Here is a 19,692-nt window from a genome sequence, read left to right on the forward strand (position 1 = left end):
TGACTCAGGTGACCTGGGAGACTGTGTTACTGGGACTCACAGGGTATCTACTACACAAAGCCTCTCTACCGAGACCAGGAGATATAACAGCTTTACCTAATATATAAAAACAAACAGAAGGATGCAGTCAAAATTGGGAGACAAAGAAACGTGTCCCAAATGAAAGAACAGAACAAAACTCCAGATAAAAAACTAAATAAAATGGATACAAGCAATCTACCAAGTGCAGAGTTCAAAGCAATGGTTATATGGATGCTCAGTGATAAATTTAACAAAGGATAGGAAAGGTAAAAATGGAGATAGAAAATATAAAAAGGAACCAGACAGAAATGAAGAATACAATAACTGAAATGAAGAATACATTAGAGGGAATCAACAGTAGATTAGATGAAGCAGAGGACTGAATCAGCAATTTGGAAGATAAGGTAACACAAAACACCCAATCACAAAAAGAGGGAGAGAAAAAAACACAAAACAAAAATAAAAAAAGAAAGAAAATATAAATAAAATAAAGAAAACATCCAATCAGAGCAGCAAAAAGAAAAAGAATCTAAAAAAAATAAGGATAGTTTAAGGGGACTCTGGTATAAATCAAATATACCAACATTTGCATTATAGGAGTACCAGAAGAAGAAGAGAAAAAGCAAGGAATTGATAACTTTTTGAAGTAGTAATGACAAAAAACTTACCTAACCTGGTGAAGGAAATAGACGTACAAGCCCATAAAGCACAGAGAGTTCCAAACAAGATGAACCCAAAGAGGCTCACACCAAGACATATCATAATTAAAATGCCAAAGGTTAAAGACAGAGAACCTTAAAAGCAGCAAGAGAAAAGCAGTTAGTTACTAACAAGGGAGCTCCCAAAATACTGTCAGCTGATTTCTCAATAGAAACTGTGCAGACCAGAAGGTATTGGCAGGAAATATTTAAAGTGATGAAAAGTAAGGAACTACAACCAAGATTATTCTACCCAGCAAAACTATCATTTATAATTGAAGGATGGATAGAATCAAAAGTGAGATAAAGAACTTCCCAGACAAGAAAAAGCTAAAGGAGTTAATCACCACTAAATCAGTGTTATAAGAAATGTTAAAGGGACTTTTAGGAGAAGGAAGAGGAGAAGGAGAAGGAGAAGCAGGAAGAGGAGGCAGAGGAGGAGGAGGAGGAGAATCAAAAATTTGAATAATGAAATGGCAATAACTACAAGTTTATCAACAGTTACTTTAAATGTAAATGGATTAATTAAAAAGATATCGGATGGCTGAATGGATAAGAAAACAAGATCCTTGCATAAGCTATCTACAAGAGACTCAGTTCAGATAGAAAGACACACACAAAATGAAAGTAAAGGGATGGAAAAAGGTATTTTATGAAAATGGAAGGGAAAAAACTCTGGGGTAGCAATACTTACACCAGACAAAACAGACTTTAAAACAAAGGCTATAACAGGATACAATAGGACCCAGTAATTCCACTTCTGGGTTTTTATCTGAAGAAACCCAAAACACTAATTCAAAAAGACTTACGCATCTATATGTTTGTTGCAGCATTATTTACAACAGCCAAGATATGGGAGCAATCTAAGTTTGCATCAATCGATAAGTGGATAAAGAAGAAATGGTACGTATATACAACGGAATATTACTCAGCCATAAAAAAGAATGAAATCTTGCCATCTATAAAAACATACATGGATCTAGAGGGCATTATACTGAGTGAAATAAATGAGACAGCAAAAGACAAATACCATATTGTTTTACTCATACGTGGAATCTAATAAAACAAAACAAACAAAACAGAAACAGACTTATGATACAGAGAACATTTTGGTGATTGCCACATGGGAGAGGTGTTGGGGGAATGGGTAGAGAAGGGGAAAGGGATTAAGAGCTACAAACAAATTCAGAAAATAGTCGTAGGGATAAAGTATATCATTGGGAATATAGTCAATAATATTGTAATAACTATGTATGGTGTCAGATGGGTACTAAATTTATCAGGGTAATCACTTCGTAAGTTATATAAATGCCTAGTCACTGTGTTGTACACCTGAAACCCATATAATATTGTATTGTCAACTGTAATTGAAAAATAAAACATTTAAAAAAAATAAATATGTAAAGCCTGATGGAAGATGTGAAATTGAGTAATTGAGATTAAAACATAAAGAAAATAAAAATAAAAGCAAGTAAAGAGTTTTATGAACTGAAGATAGAGGTGGTTTTACTGATTAGAGAGGCCACCCGTCTTTGTTGTGGTTGTCTTGAATGTGTTTTTGCTTTCACATCTTCTTCCTTTCCACTGGCTTTGAATTCTCACGAATTCTCAAAAAGTTAGGATTCCCTTCTCCCGTTCCCCACAGAGGCTCCCATAACAATGGCAGAGGTCATCTGACAAGAAGGAGGAGGGAAGGAGGTCTGGGAAGCAGGCCCGTACTTGGAAATTTAATGATCATATTTGGGGTTGTTTGTAAATTTTGAAGGCTTTTATTTGACACTTTTTCCCCATACTTCCACATGTTCTCTATATGTTTTATTACTTGAGGTGTTATATGTACACATACCCCTAAGTGGGCAAGATCTTGAAGAGAGTGAAGAAGTCATAGATAGCACTGAGGCATTTCTCAATAAGTATTCCCAGATAGCAGGGGAAAGAGAGGTTTCCCATATTCAACGAAGTTTGGAAAAAATGAGTTAAATAAAGTTAAATAGGATCCTCACTTCTAAAAATCTTAGAGCCTTTGCTAATTTCAAATAGGGATAAAGGAGAGCAGCATTTCCATCTTGGTTTTATAAATACTCTGTTCACTGATACAACCCCAGTGCTTATACATCATCTGCATCTTAGTAGATACTTGAGTACTATTTATTAAATTGGATTGAAATAAAAGTTTTCCAAATGTACTTTTTTTTAAAATCACCATATTGATAAATATCTTGTGGGATTCTGATGTTCCACTGAACAGTTTGAAAACATGGCTCTGGGTGTATTTACACCACTGTGGTGCTCCATGGAGTGCCTCGTTGTCAGGAGGTTTTAAAAAAAAGAAGAAACAAAACTTCTGATACTCTTTCTGTACCTAACTCCCAGATATGGGTGTGAATGAGGGGTGGGATAAAGAAGGTAGTGCAAAATTGAATAAATTCCTCTGTAAGTCCCAACCAAAGAAAATTTTTTGTGGAAAATGATGAAGAGATTCAGGCTGAGCTGAATTTAGGAGACTCAGAGAAGGAAAATGAGGACTCCAGAAAAGACAAGACTCCACTTCTTCACCTATGTAGGGAAATACCTTTACCTTGGTCCAAGGGTTGGAAATTGGGCATACTGGTCAAAAAGGAGCATAACTGGGGATTTTGAGGCTGGAAGAGGAAAACATTAACTAAAGGGAATTGAGAACATCTTCCCTGGATTTGTCATGAATGTGCTTTATCCCCATGGAGGTGTACTTTTACCCCCAAATATGCTTTTGACACAAGGTACAGTCCCACCTATTGAAGTTTGTAAAATATGTATCAGATTGGAGGTTAAGGCCCAGGCTGGGATAATATACCTATATGAAAAAGTAATTGTATTCAAATGCGTGGGTCAGAGACTTGCACACCACAAATGTGTCCTAACAAAGTACCTCTAAGAATTGACCAGCTATTATAATATTTCTTATTCCTCATTTGTCCTTTCATTTGTCTGTCTATCCATTCAGCTATCTACCCATTGTCCATTTATCCATCTGTTTTCCTTTCCACAGCCTTATATCGAGTCTTTGTTAAGTCTAGGCATCACACTGGGCTTAGGGATGCAAGGGTGAATAAGACATGGCCTCTTCCCTCATGCAACTTGGGGTACAACCTATAATAATTTTTTCTCAATTTGTACCATGTGATTAAAAATAATGAAGTATTATAAACTACTTTTCTGTAAATATTTAAAATAACACAAATAACAATTTTCCATTAAGGTAACAAAAATGAGATAATGATTGTGAAATAATAGAAAATGCATATATTGGTCTCTGCCCCTGGTTCCTGGCACAGAACTCCTAAAACCCTTGTAATTGTTTAAGTGATAAGAGTGCTACGGCATCTTTTGTTTTGATGTTTGGTCTTTGGCCAACCCCTACCCCATTCCTGACATAGAGCTCCTAAGTCCCTTGGAATTTCCTAGGTGACAGGGTATCTTTTGTTTTGATGAGGTAACTCTTGGGGATGGATGCTGAATAGATTCAGGATGGGTGCTAGTCATCAGAAAGACCAAGCCATGATTAGAAGCTTGGAATTTTCAGCTCCCCCCATCCTTTGGGAAGGGGAGAGGGGCTGAAGGTTGTTTAATAATCGTTCGTGCATATGTGATGAAACCTCCATAAAAATCCCAATAGTATGGGGTTCAGGGAGCTTATGTATTGGTGTACCCCAACTCCACAGAAACAGAAGCTCCTGCATTTGGGATCCTTCTGGATTCTGTATGTTATCTCTTCATCTTGCTCTTCACTCATGTCTTTTAATATCCTTTGTAGTAAACTGCTAATCTAGTAGGTAAACTTTTTTCCTGAGTCTACTGTGTTTCCCTGAAAAAAAGACCGGGTCTTCTATTAATTTTTGCTCCAAAAGACACATTAGGGCTTTTATGTTCAGGGAATGTCATCCTGAAAAATCATGCTCGGGCTTATTTTTCAGTTAGGTCTTATTTTCGGGGCAACATGGTATGAGCTGCTCTAGCAAATTAATCAAATCAGAGAAGGGGATTGTGAAACCCTATGATTTACAGCTAGTTGTTCAGAAATACAGATAATAGCCTGGACTTGTGACTGGCATCTGAAGTGGAGCGAGGGCAGTCTTATGGCACTAAGCCTTGACCTATGGGATCTGTGCTAACTCTAGTGTCAGGATTGATGTGAATAGGAGGACAGCTGGTGTTAGAGAATTATGTGGGGAAAAAATCCCCACACAGCTGATGTCAGAAGTGTTGAGAGTGTGGTACTAGTGTGAAAGTCAAGGAAAACAGAGTTTTTCTGAGACAAAGACTTAAAAAAATTCCTCTAAGTCTTCACCTTTATGGACACATCTTCTCTAGGCATCCTGCTGTTGCAGATATGACCCTGCCTTTAGGGTCAGAAGAGTTTGGCTTCAGTCCCTGCTTGTAACTTCTTATTATGTATCTTGAAAAATTTATGAGACCTCTCTGAATTTCAGTTTTCCCACCTTAAAATAGTGATAATAAAAACTACCCAGATATGTGAGGCAATGAAATGAATAATAAAGGACTGTAGCATATATCAAATTCCCTCTCTGGGTCAGGAGTTCTCATATGGGTAATCTCATGTAACTGTTGCCACAGCTTTGTGGGCTACTCAGTGACTAGCACTATGAATCTTTTACTTGAATTTTAAATAAAAGTTATTTTCTCTTGAAAATTATTTTTAAAAAAGGAAAAGCAGAATATCGTAATAGTTAAGCTCTGATTCCACACTACCTCAAATCCCAACTCTTCCACTCATTAGCCTGTGATGATACAGGGCTAGTTACTTTTTCATCTCTAAAATGGAGATAATAATAGTACCTAATCATAGGACTATTGGGCAAATTAAATGCGTTATTATAATGTAGCGTGTACATGGCACATAGAAACTCTATGAGTTTGCTGAAAACTAACAAAAAGTAAAATTTAATTGATAAGTTAGACAAAGTTTTGTAATCAGTAAGAAACATGGATATACTAGAAAATGGACTTGGCAAATTAACAAGTTGGTTACAATGAGTATTGAGAATGAAATTAAAATGTAAAACGTGAATGTTTACAAAGACTTTCCCAGGACTGTCTTTTTCTCTAACGGATGATAATGAAGAGGAGGAACCTAATTTTTGCTTTATTGAACAATGCCAAAAATAATGAGCTATAGGAAGAGAAAGATGCAAACTTCTGGGAAAAGGACAACAGTCTCAGATGAAGAAGTCATTTGGTATTTTATCTTTTATAAGAGAAATAATTGAGATTTTAAATGAGAGATTCACCCAGTTAACAAATTTATAGAGAAAAGTAGGGGTATGGATATTACTCAAGGCAAATGAAGATGGATATTCAGAGCAAAGTCCAAACACTAAAGACTATCTCTGAAATGTAAAGAAGAGGGTCATTAAACCCATTGAGAAGAGATTCAATGTTCAGTATAAGGGAAACAGCAAAGATATGAACCAGATATATTTTGACAAGGCTTCTACATTGTATTTCTTGTTAATGGAGAAGAATGGGCAATATGACTATAGAGCACACTGTAAAATTAGTGTGAGACATAGGGTTGTCATAGTACATGTCTCCCGCATTCTCCAGAAGTAGAGAATTCCTGTGAAACCTTTCGCATGCCGAAATGGTTTCGAAGACGGACTGGTTGCGAAAGCGAAGACACAATTACAGTGAATTGATATGTAAAAAAATTTGAGCATTCCCATATCCAAAAAATAACCTACCAAATCATACCAAATAATACATAAAACCACAAATATATAGTAAGAACAGGAATAATATGATAAGTAGAGTGAGGCTGACAGTGCTAGCCTCCCTGCCTGGGGTGCCAGACTGCCTCTGTAATGGCTCACTGCAAAACAGACACTAAGCGCCCTTTTCGCTTTTTTGCCTGTTTTTGTAAAAGCAAAAATCCTCTTTGGATTTCTTTTGGTTAACAAAAACAAGTACTAATGTAAATCTTTTGTAAAAGCGATGTGGCCGTAACACGAACTTTTGAAAAGTAGGGGGTACCTGGAATTAAGCAGTTGCTTTGCCTTAATCCTTAAATTTGCCTGTTAGTGTGACCTGCCATCTCCCGTAAATCCTCTAAATCCTGGATTAGTGTTTCATGAATTTACTTTAAAGGAACCATAAACTTTCAGTGTTTCCCACTGTCCCTTTCTTTATCAAGAAAACTCATGGATGTTCTGAACAAGAGCGTTGCTCTCCAATATTATTCCTGTAATTTACTTCCCTTAAACTGAAAACATTTCCTATAAACACCTCAACATTAGAAAATATGCATTTAATGTCTATAATCATGTAAGTTCATATTTTTAAAAGAATAATTTTGGGGAATGTGAAACATGAAAGTTTGGAATTATTGCTTTACAATATCATGATTTCCATAAACATGGAATATGCATTTTCAAATTCAATGAATTTTAATAAATAAGCAATAATGCTAGACATTTACATTTGTTTACTCATTCATTTGTTCAAAAAATATTTGTGGAGTGCCAATTATGTGTGAAACATTATAGACCCTTTCTAAGGGTCTCAGAGACCCTTTGGCAATTACTATGTGCTCACTAAAGGGCGGATACAAACACGTATTTTATTACTGGTGAAGGAAACCCAGTGAAGTTCACTAGCTTAGTGGCTCATTTATTGTCAAATTCTCATCTCTGAAATCCGCCAGGTAGAATCCTTGCCATCTGGAGAGTCTGAAAGAGTCCAGGAAGACTGGACTTAAGGCGTTGTGGACTTTAGCTCTCGGATTCTGTCATCATACAGCTCTGTAGATTTGACGAGGCCCATTAATTTGTTTCCCTCAGATTTCTCACTTTAAAATGGGAGCTAATAAATACCTGTTCTACTGATCTTATAAGAATGTTTGATTGTTAAACCAAATAACATATGTAAAAATGTTTTCAAAATGGCATACATATAAGCAATGGTAAAATATTACTGTCATCATGCATGTTTAAACTCACTATTTTAGTTGTATATAAAGTTATGCCAAAGAATCTTACACTCCCTCTCCCACTTTTGCATGTAGCAAACCCCATTTGAAAAAACAAAACTTGAAATAATTCAGTTTTCTTTAATATTTAATAGAAAAATTTTTTTAGAGAGTAGACATGTTTTCCCTAGTCTGAATCTTCTATTTCTTTTCTCCCTGCAAGTAGTCCTGAGATTTCTATGATGAAGTCAGGTAGGGACCTCTGCAGCTATTGACCTCCCCATTTGCATTAGTTCCTAGAGCTGACTGTAAGGCACAAGGAAAGCAGCTAAATGGAAAGTGCTATAGAAGCTAAATTTAGTCAGACTGCTGAAAGGAGACTTTTTTAAAAAAGTCTTTTAAAAAGTCTTTCTCTTCCCACCCCAAATCAGAATCAGTCAGAACGCAATGTAATATACTTTTTCATTAACTTCTAAAATCCCAACTGTTGAACTTGGCAATATGAAATAATAGTTACAATGATCTTTTTTTTTAACACAAAAACACTGATTACAAATACAGGGATTAATTAATCCGGCTGCTATAATAATTCTAGAAATCTCACAAAATCCAATGCAGACTGAATCCACTGAGGATACCACACAGGCAGTTCCCCCAACAAGCCAGGACTCTAGCCACTGACAGACAGTAGAGTAAACAAGCCATTTACAAAATAAAACTGAACTTACCGACACATGATCTACAGGAGAAAGGATATAATCTTGGAAGTGTGCACCCACTGAACTTGACTTTCTAATCAACTGTATGACATCTCTAAATATATTAAAGATCTACAGCTGGAAGAAATAAGGAAATAAATTACAAGTAGTTGAAATGAAACTAGTTCAACAAGTCTGAACAGAGAAGCTTCAACCAGCTCAAAGACACAGCATAGTCCCAACAAGAAAGCAAAATAGTTTTTTTTTTTTTTTTTTTTTTGGTATTGACTAATTTTGTTGAAGAAGAAACTGGTTGCAAGGATTTAAATGAGAAATACCTGAGGAATGTACTAGGATTAAGAGTTTAAAGAAGATTTTTAGTAGGTATACAGCTATTTTATAGAAACCTTCACATAAATATTTTCAATAAAAACAATCAGATATTCTTAAAATCTATATTCATAATATAACTCAAGAAATACTCTTTAAATGTTTTGTTGAAAAACAGCTATCTCCATGTATCACAGGTATAATGAATTTATTAATACATAATTATTTCTCTTTTAAAAATACCTACTTCTAAGAGTACATAAAAACAGATTTATATCAAATCAGATTTTTCCCAAAATGACTTAATGTAATAAATATATATTACAACTTGTATTTATTATATATATTACATATACATTATGTTGTTTCTCTCTCTCTCGCTATATATATATTACATATATATTATGTTGTTTCTCTCTATATATAGATATTAGATATATAGATATAGATGAGAATATAGATATATATATCTATATAGATATATATATCTATATATATATATAGAGAGAGAGAGAGAGAAGGACAGACAGAGATAGATTTATCAGAATGAAAAAAAACAAGAAGAGAATATCAGAAAAACAAATATATTTTCAATAATTTTTCAATTTTACAAAAATAACATAAATATCTGCTCTTTGTGCTTATTGAAACATTAGGAATGAGATTGAAGCTAGCTTTGTTTGATCATGTCCTAATTTTGGTTCCTTTCCTTCTCTGAAGCAACTAGTGTTATTAAGGTCCATCTTTTTATAGAACATACTAAGTATTTACACATACATCCTTATATCTATAGAAAAGCATACATGAATATTAATTAAACAGTATCATACACATCCTTGTATAGTTGGGTTTTTTTACACTTAATATTTTGAAGATCTATGTTGGAAAACACATATCTACCTTATTCTTTTTGATAGCTAGATGAAGTATGAATATACTTAGTATTTAGCCCTGATTATAATCTTACAACTAAATGATACCCATTTAAAGGGAAACACTACTTTAGATAAAGGTTTTCAGCAGTCATTGCTTCTACTACTTAGGGAAAGTACATTTGTAATAGTGTTAGTACCACATAGTGCTTCAAGTGGATAGACTCTCTAGAATCATAATGCCAGGGTTCAAATCTTAGCAGTTTCCACGTCTGTAATATAGGAATAATACTAGTGACTAGCTTGCAGGGTTTTTTTGAAATGTAAATGTGTTAACATATGTAAAATACTTTGATTAGTGCCTCGTGCAATGGAGGCACTACAGAAATATTAGTTAATGCTATTAGGACGCCTTACTTTATTTGCATATATTTTCTTAGCTACTGTAACAGCAACAACAACAAAAAAACTCTTAGTGAAAATCATTCAATTGAACTATACAAGGAAGGAACACAAATAGTCACATTCTTCCCTTTGCTTTCCTTTGCTTTCCTTTCCTTTCCTTTCCTTTCCTTTCCTTTCCTTTCCTTTCCTTTCCTTTCCTTTCCTTTCCTTTCCTTTCCTTTCCCTTTCCTTCCCCTTTCCTTCCCTTCCATATTTTCCCTCCTTTTTTCTGGATACAGTGCTTCATGGAATAGTAAAAGGAGGCATGGACTTACAATGGAATTCTGACTTCTTGGTAGTTATGTGAACTTGGACAGGATACTTTTTGAACCTCAATTTCCTCCTATATGAAATGAGCTGATACCATTTATGTGCAGGATTTTTGTGAGAATTAAATGGTTTAATGTATGTAAAACTGCCTAGCACACTCTCTGGTACTAAATGGCAACTTCCATTGTAGGTGGCAGAAGGACTGGCAGACTGAGCCGAGGCTTTGGAGGGAAATGCACCTGTCTGTAAATCCTGGCTCCCCCATACCTGCTTGGCCCTTCTGTACCTTAACTTCCTCCTCTGTACGTGGAATTAATAATAGCTTTCCAGACTTGTAGAAATTAAGTGAAAGAGAACATGTAAAATGCTCTCTACAAGAACTGAATCGTGAACTCTATTAAGAAAATAGTTATTGCACTGAATGTTAGTATGACAGAACATGGCAGAAAGTTTGCTTAGAACTCTTCTAGTCACCCTGATTTCGTCTGTCTTTTTAGCTTCCTGGTCTTTGTTTAAAGGAGGGTAGAGGACTAAATGGCTGACTATGAAGGTAAATTCCAGAATTGGTAGTGGATGTTTAATAAGCTAACAGAAGGTGATATGGCATAGCGAACAAGAAACATACAACTTGGAGGCAAATAAAAGTGAAACCAAATTTCTATTTTTCACTAACTACAACTTTGAGTAAGTTACTAACTATCTGAATGTAATTTTCCTCCTCTGAGAATAGTAATGTTTGTGCAAATTAAATGAGATTACCTCAAAGGCATTATGCCGAGTAAAAGAAGCCAGACTTAAAAGGCTACAAATTGCATGATTCCATTAATATGATATTCTAGAAAAGGCAAAGCTTATAAGGACAAAAACAGACCAGAGTTGCCAAAGTCTGGTGTTGGCAAGGAGGCATTCACTACAAGGGAGTTTTGGGGATAATGAAAATGTTCTATATTTTGTGATAGTTATAAGACTGTATGTGTGTGTCAAAATTCATAGAAGTAGTCACTAAAAAGCATGAATTTTGATGAATGTAAATCATGCCTTGATACAAATATATAACTGAAATAGAAAAATCATTAAATGAGATTATAATAATTACAAATAAACAGTACTTATCAAAGTTCAGACATTGCTTTACATGAAGTATCTTAATACTTCACAACAACATTTTGGGGTAGGAATTAACCCCATTTTATAGAAATAGAAACTGAGGCTCACAGATATTAAATAATTTACCTAATCTTACATCTGAAAGTGGCAGAGATGTCATTCCCCCACCACCCAGATATCTCTGACTCCGAAAGCCCTGATCTTTATCAATTAGGTCTACTGTATGAATGGTGCTTGATACAAAGCTGGCCCTCAAAAAATAGTTTAATTTTTTTCCCTGGTACTAGCAGATACTGGAATTGGAAGTGGGGAGTACCAGTCCTTGGCAACTGTTCTAGTCTATATTTTATGTTGTACCACCTCAAATAGCTACCATGTCCCAACCTAATTTCCCTAATGTGATGGAAACAAAGATGTGAACTATTATGATTGTCAACAATCACATTTTTAATATGGGTGGAATTATTTTTGTTTCACTTCAGGCATCTACTGGAGTAGCTCTCAATAATTCACCGTAACAAAGAGAACTGCATACAGTTGTTCATATCCAAACCTGTACTTTTAAAGTTGGAATTTCTCACAGAAAATACTGAAGTGCTAAAAAGTTTGTCAGTATAATTTAAATTGGCATGCTACTGCTTTGCTGTTGCCTCCTATTAAGGTGCTAGTATGATGAAAACTATTACAGTGCATAAGGAGTATATCATGAGACAATAGCAACATACTTTCCTTGAGGGAGATATGAGATATTTCTATGAATACTTTTCTTCAACTGATATTTTTGCCCTCTCTCTGCTAAGGGGAAATTACAAAACCAATATCAGGTGACAAACAGGTGATGTCATGTTGGAAAGGAACAGGTGGAAATTGTCACATACCTTAGGAGTCATGGCACATAGTAGCTCAGACTCTATTGTGTTATGTTTATTTCAGAGGAACCTAATATGTTAAATATCCTGCCATTCAATAACTCATTAAACAGATATTTGCTCAGTTCCTATGATGTGCCAGGGTATGTTTTAGGCACTTAGACATTAGAGCAGTTGAACAAAAAGACAATTGTTAAAATCACTTCTTTATATATATCGTCAATTCCTTTGCTTCTCTTTCACTTTGTACTCTCTTTTTTTTTAAAAAAAAAAAAAAGATTTTATTGGGAAAGGGGAACAGGACTTTATTAGGGAACAGTGTGTACTTCCAGGACTTTTTCCAAGTCAAGTTGTTGTCCTTTCAATCTTAGTTGTGGAGGGTGCAGCTCAGCTCCAGATCCAGTTGCCGTTGTTAGTTGCAGGGGTGACAGCCCACCATCCCTTGTGGGAGTTGAACCAGCAACCTTGTGGTTGAGAGGACGTGCTCCAACCAACTGAACCATCTGGGAGCTCAGCAGCAGCTCAGCTCAAGATGTCATGTTCAATCTTAGTTGCAGGGGGCGGAGCCCACCATCCCTTGCAGGAGTCAAGGAATCGAAGCAGCAACCTTGTGGTTGAGAGCCCACTGGCCCATGTGGGAATCTAACTGACAGCCTTCGGCGTTAGGAGCACAGAGCTCCAACTACCTGAGCCACCGGGCCGGCCCCACTTTGTACTCTCTGGATGAAAGAAAACCTTGGATATATCCAAGTTTCCATGATCCATCACCTGTACCTGTGTGCAGATTAAAAAGGACTGTAGAAAGCCACCCAAACTTATTGATATAATTTTAAATTTGTGTTCATGATCCTAAAGTAGCTCCTAATGCTATAGGCAATCATTTCATGTTTCCAGCCCATTCACTTTCCCATACTCCTGGACAATATCTCACCACCTCTCCTCAAACCCCTTCAGCTACTTTTTCCACTCTCACTCTTAGCCAATCAATAACCATGCTTCATACATCAGTGTGAAAGGTTCCTGAGTCTGCTCTAACAAATTACCCCATCTTAGTGGCTTGAAACACAGAAATTTTTTCGTTCACAGTTCAGGAGACTAGAAGTCTGAAATTAAGGTGTCAGGAGGGTTCCACTCCCTTCAGAGGCTCTAAGAAAAATCCTTACTTGCCTCTTCTAGTTCTGGCGGCTCCAAGAGTTTCTTGGCTTGTATCTGGAAACTCTAGTTTCTGCCTCAGTCTTGACATGGCTGTCTTTTCTATTTTCTTTGCATCCCTTCATTTTCTGTCTCTTTTTTAAATTGTGGTAAAATATACACATCACAAAATTTACCATTTTAACCATTTTAAGTGTATAGTTCTTTAGCATTAAGTACATTCACATTGTTCTGCAACTATCACCATCATCCATCTTTAGGATTTCTTCATCTTTCCGAACTGAAACTCTGTACTCATTACACATTCACTCCCAATTTCCCCCTTCCTCCAGTCCCTGTCAACCACCATTCTATTATCTGTCTCTATTAATTTATCTATTCTAGGTAACTTATAGGTATCTTATATAAGTATAATCATACAGTATGTCTTTTTTGTGACTGGCTTATTTCACTTAGGTTCTCAAGGTTCACCCATATTGCGTGTGTCTGAATTTCCTTTTCTAAGGCAGAATAATATTCAAATATTGTGTATCCATTCATCTGTTCATGGTGTCTTGAGTTGCTTCCACCTTTGGGCTATTGAGAATAAAGCTGCTATGAACATGGTTGTAAAAATATCTATTTGTCCCTGCCTTCAATTCTTTTAGATAGCTACCCAGTAGAATTATTGTTTCATATGGTTATCTAGGGTTAATGTTTTGAGGAACTACCTGTGTTGGACTGAATATGTCTCTTCAAAATTTATGTTGAAATCCTAACCCCCAATGTGATGGTATTACTCCCTGAAAATAAGACCATGTCTTATACTAATTTTTGCTCCAAAAGACTCATTAGGTCTTATTTTCAGGGGATGTCTTATTTTTTTCATGTACAGCAATCTACATGTATTCATTTATTCATGTACAGAAATCTACATTTATTCAAATACAATCATGTCATCTTCTTCTGGAACATCATCATAACTCTCCAAACCCCAAATTCTGGCTTGAATTTCTTGTGACTCCATTTCCTGTAGAACCATTGGCCCCAATCTTTCATGTCCAGCAATAGACATCTCCTTAAATGAACACTTCTTGTCCACGTAGCCTGCTCAAAGTGCATTGGCAACACAGCTGTCAGTGATTTTATCTCATGAATTCTTCACCCACGTCACAACCTCTTATAGGCTAGGCTAGGCTGATTTCTCTCCATTCTATTTCAATGTAGTCATTGATTTCCGTGCGCAAATGGTCCTTGAATGGCTTGTTTATTGAAATATCAAGAGTCTGGAGATAGGCAGTCATTTCTGTGGGAATCATTATTTGATCTATTCTTCTCTCTGCAAGGAAGTTCTTCATATCTTTAGTGCGGTGAGTGCTGGCTGAATCCCAGACTAGCAGACCTCTTTGGCCACCTCGCAAAACAAGTGGCAGAATTAAATCGACCCACTTCCTTATAACTGCTTAAGTGCAACAGGCTTTTTTGATTTCAAGAACATAAATGCCTGAAACACATTCAACCTTATCTTTCTTGCCGTTAGTGATGATTAGAGGTGGGGCTTTCTTTCCATCCAGACGAATTGCCAAAATACAGGTAACACATGCACTTTTGTAACCAGTGGAGGGAATGTAGTTTGACGAGGCACCCCTCTGATCAATTGTCGTTTGAGATCCTTGGCCCATAAACAATGCAGTTTCATTCATAGCAATCATGTTGAACAGTTGGTATTTAGAAAAGTCGATGCCATCAACAAAAGACTTGAATGCAAGTGCATGTTTAATAACTTCAGTATCTTCCAGCTTGAACAGTGTTGTCAATCTTGTTAGAGACAGTTCATATCACTGAAGGAAGCCATCCAGCCAGTGCTGTGATGCTTTGAGTTCTTCTGGGAATATTTCTAACTGTGGTGCCATTACAAGGGCAAATGCTTGAATATCAGCCCTGTGCACAACCAAAGCCTTTGCTCTCCTGTCAGCAATCCATTCACAGGTGATGTCTTCCGGCTCAGGAAATAATGGTTGCCGACCTGATCCATACTTGTGCTTCTTAGCATTTCCCTCATCCACCTGTTGACTGAGGTTATCATACTCTGCTCGCCATTTTCAGACCATTCAGAGATTCAACTTCTTCTTTTTGCAGAAAGCTGTAAGATTCTTGCCCTGCGAATCCTCCATGATTCCTTTCTTGTACTCAAGGGAATAGGTCTTTCTTTTTGCACTCATCTTGTCCGGGGGTTCAAAATATTATTCCCTTTAAACCTACCATTAAATCAAGTGTTAATTGAAGACTTGCGAGACAGAAGTGGCAACAAAAATGATGACAGTTAAGAATGAAGGTCCGCACAAAAGTGACGAACAATTGCACCAAAATTCAGAAAACGTTTCTTTATTTCACATGAATCCATTAAGTCCGTTACAACACATGACATATTGAATTATGAAGATTCATATTAGACAAAACCACGTCCATTCATTATCAAGTGCGCACGTTATTCATGCATTGTGTCTGTACTCCAATTGGTCATTCGGAAATAAGTCTCGAGTTCATCTGTTTGCATAGGCATTTACCTCTCGTCCAAAGGCGCCCGCTTGGGTATTTACAAATACTTAATTATAATTTATATTGTCATTTATTTTAAGTATTACTGTCAATAATATTATTTATTTATATTTAATTATATATTAATATTATTATTTTATAATTCAATAGTCCGTACGAAATGCATCCGTCTGGCTGACAATCTTATTTTTGGGGTAGGGCTTATATTCCGAGCATCCTGAAAAATCATGCTGGGGCTTATTTTCTGGTTAGGTCTTATTTTCGGGGAAATACGGTAGGAGGTGGGGCCTTTGGGAGGTGATTAGGTCATGAGCATGGCGCCCTCATGAATGGAATTAGTGCCCTTTTAAAGGAGACCTCGAACAGCTTCTTGTCTCTTCTGCCAGGTGTGATCACAGCAAGATGATGGTCATCTATGAACCACAAAGCAGTCTCTCACCTGACACTGAATCCATTGGCGCCCTGATCTCATACTTCCCAGACTCCATAACTGTGAGTAATAAATGTTTTGTTGTTTAAGCCATCCAGTCCATGGTATTTTTGTTATGGTAACCAGAATGAACTAAGACACTGCCATTCCATTTCCATGGCAGTCACACCATTTTACATTCCCATCTGGGAATGTACAAGGGTTCTAATTTCTCCACATCTCTGCCAAGATTTATTTTCTATCCTAATGTGCATTGTGGTTTTAATTTACATTTCACTAATGACTAGTGATGTTGAGAATTGTATCATGTGCTTGTTGCTATTTGTATATTTTCTTTGGAGAACTGTCTGTTCAAGTACTTTGCCCATTTTTGTTTTTAACTTGGGTGTTTGTTTTTCAGTTGTTGAGTTGTAGAAGTTCTTTATATATTCTGGCTATTAATTCCTTATCAGACATATAATCTGGAAATGTTTTCTTCCGTTGCATGAATTGCCTTTTCATCCTCGTGATAGTGTTCTCCAAAGCAGGCAAATTTTAAATTTTGATGCAGTTCAATTTATCTATTTTTTTCTTTTGTTGCCTCTTCTTTTGTTATCATATCCAAGAAATCATTGCCAAATTAAATATCATGAAGGTTCTCTCCTATGTTTTCTAATCCACCACAGATTTCAAATATCACCTATGCATTTGACCCACTGATCTCTTTATAGATTTGTTATAATTCTTCTGCATTAAAGGACTAGCTCCTGGAGTAGTTCTATGTGAATTTCTTTCTGACACCTCAAATTCAATATATTCAAATAAAATACTGTTCTCTAATTCCGCCCCACCCCCATCCATTCCTGGGTCTCCCACATCCACTGAACTGTCATGACCTGCATTGATTCTTTTGAAAATTTAATCATTTAATCCCATTTAATCAAGAATCTCTACCCCACCTCGCTTCCTGTTTCTATTGAACTGGGTCACAAAATATAACAAATGTCTCCCTGAAATAATGAGTTACAGCAGTTATTTGGGGTGGGGGTGGATGAAGCAGTGGAGCCATTTGTTCTAGCTGAATTTTATGCTGAAACTAAATACATGAAACACATCACATTGAAGCAGTTCTGGCTGAAGTAAGCAGAGCATACCTGGAATCACACTTACTCAGCATCTCTCATTCTCTTGAGAGATGCTCCTTTGAACACTGTTGTCCTAGAGGCTGTTGGAGGAGACTGTTTATCCTATTCAATGCAAAAGAAAGGGCAAGGCTTGGATACCAATCTAGGAATATCTAGGCAGAGCTATCAGATTGTCCATATTTTTAATTAAATAGAACAAAAGGAAGGGGATGTGTGAATGTACTTATTTCAAAGTTTCTGGTTAGTGCAATTAGTTACAAGCATTTATTATAAATATGATAATGCATTTAAATTGAAAAATTAAGGTACAAAATCTTTCTTTTTACTGCCTTTACCTCTGAAAGATGAAATCTGTGTTGGTTATTTTGCATAGAATATGAGATTAATCGTTTACTGCTTACTCTAACAACCTTGGGAAGTTTATTCAAACTGAGATAAACCCCTTCCTTTAACGATTAAGTAGAGATAGGTCACTGTTTTGAAGACTGTGAAGCCTGGCAGCATTACTTAAGAATGTGTGTTTTTCCTTCTGCCATAAGTATCGTATTCTCAAGCTAAACTCCTATCAAATGAAAAATTCCTGTGTTCTTGATTTTTGGTTTGCACTTAAAATTTTATGGGAAAATTAAAACTTTCCAGCTAATCTAACCTGAAGAAAATGTACTGGGGTACCATTTAAGAGTTTGTGTATGAGAAATTTTAGAATTTTGAGGTCATATGACATTACATACATTTTTACATTATGTGGGTATTATTTACCTAACAGAAGCAGTGAATAGACAAATGTATTTTTTATTCTTTTGCCTTACAGTTGATATTCTCTGCGTTTTGCTTTAACAATCTATTCTTTATCCTGAATAATTTAACTGAAATTGGCTGTTGACACCAGCAGTCTAAGTCTACATCCTGCCTACACTTGACATTATTCCACTTAATTATTTGGTATAAAGTGATGACTTACTTTTATTTTAATTGTATTTCCCTTAATGCTAGTTATTTGAGCATTTGTTCTACATGCTTGCTACCTTTGGGGTTTTTTTCCTGCAGACTGCTTTTTCATATCTTTTGCCCATGTTTTTACTGAGACTGTTCTTTTCTTTTGATTTGCAGGAATATTTTATATATTCTAGTATCACTACCTTTTCAGTTTTAGACATCTTAAATACCTCTTACATTCTATGGATATTGTTTACCTAACAGAAACAGTGAATAGTCAAATGTATATTTAATTTTTTTGCCTCACAGTTAATACTCTCTATGCTTTGCTTTAACAATCTATTCCTTATCCTGAGTTGCAAAAACAAACTTCCATTAAGTTTTTTTCCTTCTCACTCATGTCTCTATTCCATTTCTGGAGTCTACTATTGTGCATAGTTTAGGCAGGGATCCATGGTTGTGATGATGATGGAAATGTGCCTCTCAGATCTCCAGCTTTGAAGAATATAAGTGACAGGTGGCCCCAGCTGCTGTGGTCTGAGCCCACCGCTGCACTCACATCGTGGCCATGCCTCCTACAGGCTTCTCCCCGCCTATGACCAGGAGAAGCTCAGCAGGGTTGTTAACATTTCTGGGAGATTTGGGACTTCTCTGATGGGTGATTTTGACTTGAGGAGTCCTCATAGGCCTGGCCAAATTTTCTTGGAACTGTACTGCCATGTGACACTATTCCTATCTAACTCTTCTTCTTTCCCTCCTTACTGCACAAGAGTCAGGCCTGAAGTGCATTCGGAAGGTTCTTTTTGACTCTTCCACCACATGTTCCATTTTCTTCACATAAATTTCTTCTAATAAATCTCTTTCAACTCAAATCCCCCCTTGAGATCGGATGGTGTGATACGAGAAAATTTAGGACTAACTCACTTTACTGCCTATTAGGTAAAGAGGACACCATCCTTAGTGGTATGCAGGGCACAGAAAATCCTTGACATAAGTTGATAGCCTAATTGCTAAAGATTTTACCAGCAGTAACCTGGAAAAACTTTCTGGTATATGGGATATCAGTACAGGTATGACGGTCCAAGCAGTTGAAAAATGAGAAGTGCCTACAAAGATAGTGCATTTGGTGGTTACTGCTAAGTTACAGTGTTGCCCTGCCCAGGGATAAGGAGGCACTGAGGGTGATTTACAATCAGGTAAAGGCTAACTATGAGAGCCTGTTACCAAGAGGCCCTAATC

The 19,692-nt window shown here is 36.3% G+C and overlaps 1 protein-coding gene across 2 annotated transcripts in view; it reads right to left on the reverse strand.

Annotated features, from left to right (window-relative positions):
• Positions 1-8,522, reverse strand: part of LOC117022428 (transmembrane protease serine 11A-like) — a 48,674-nt gene extending 40,152 nt beyond the window's left edge. The window contains exon 1 of one of the 2 annotated variants that reach the window (XM_033106483.1): positions 8,408-8,475. Coding sequence is in view for 1 of the 2 variants with exons in the window: in XM_033106482.1 (XP_032962373.1) it covers positions 8,412-8,419 (8 nt within the window). In the remaining variant the exon portion in view is untranslated. Of the gene's footprint in view, positions 1-8,407 lie in introns of both variants that reach the window. The other variant, XM_033106482.1, reaches the window with a different exon arrangement.
• Between the last annotated feature and the right edge of the window lie 11,170 nt (positions 8,523-19,692).

Source organism: Rhinolophus ferrumequinum, chromosome 5 (assembly GCF_004115265.2).
Source record: "Rhinolophus ferrumequinum isolate MPI-CBG mRhiFer1 chromosome 5, mRhiFer1_v1.p, whole genome shotgun sequence".
NCBI lineage: Eukaryota > Metazoa > Chordata > Mammalia > Chiroptera > Rhinolophidae > Rhinolophus > Rhinolophus ferrumequinum.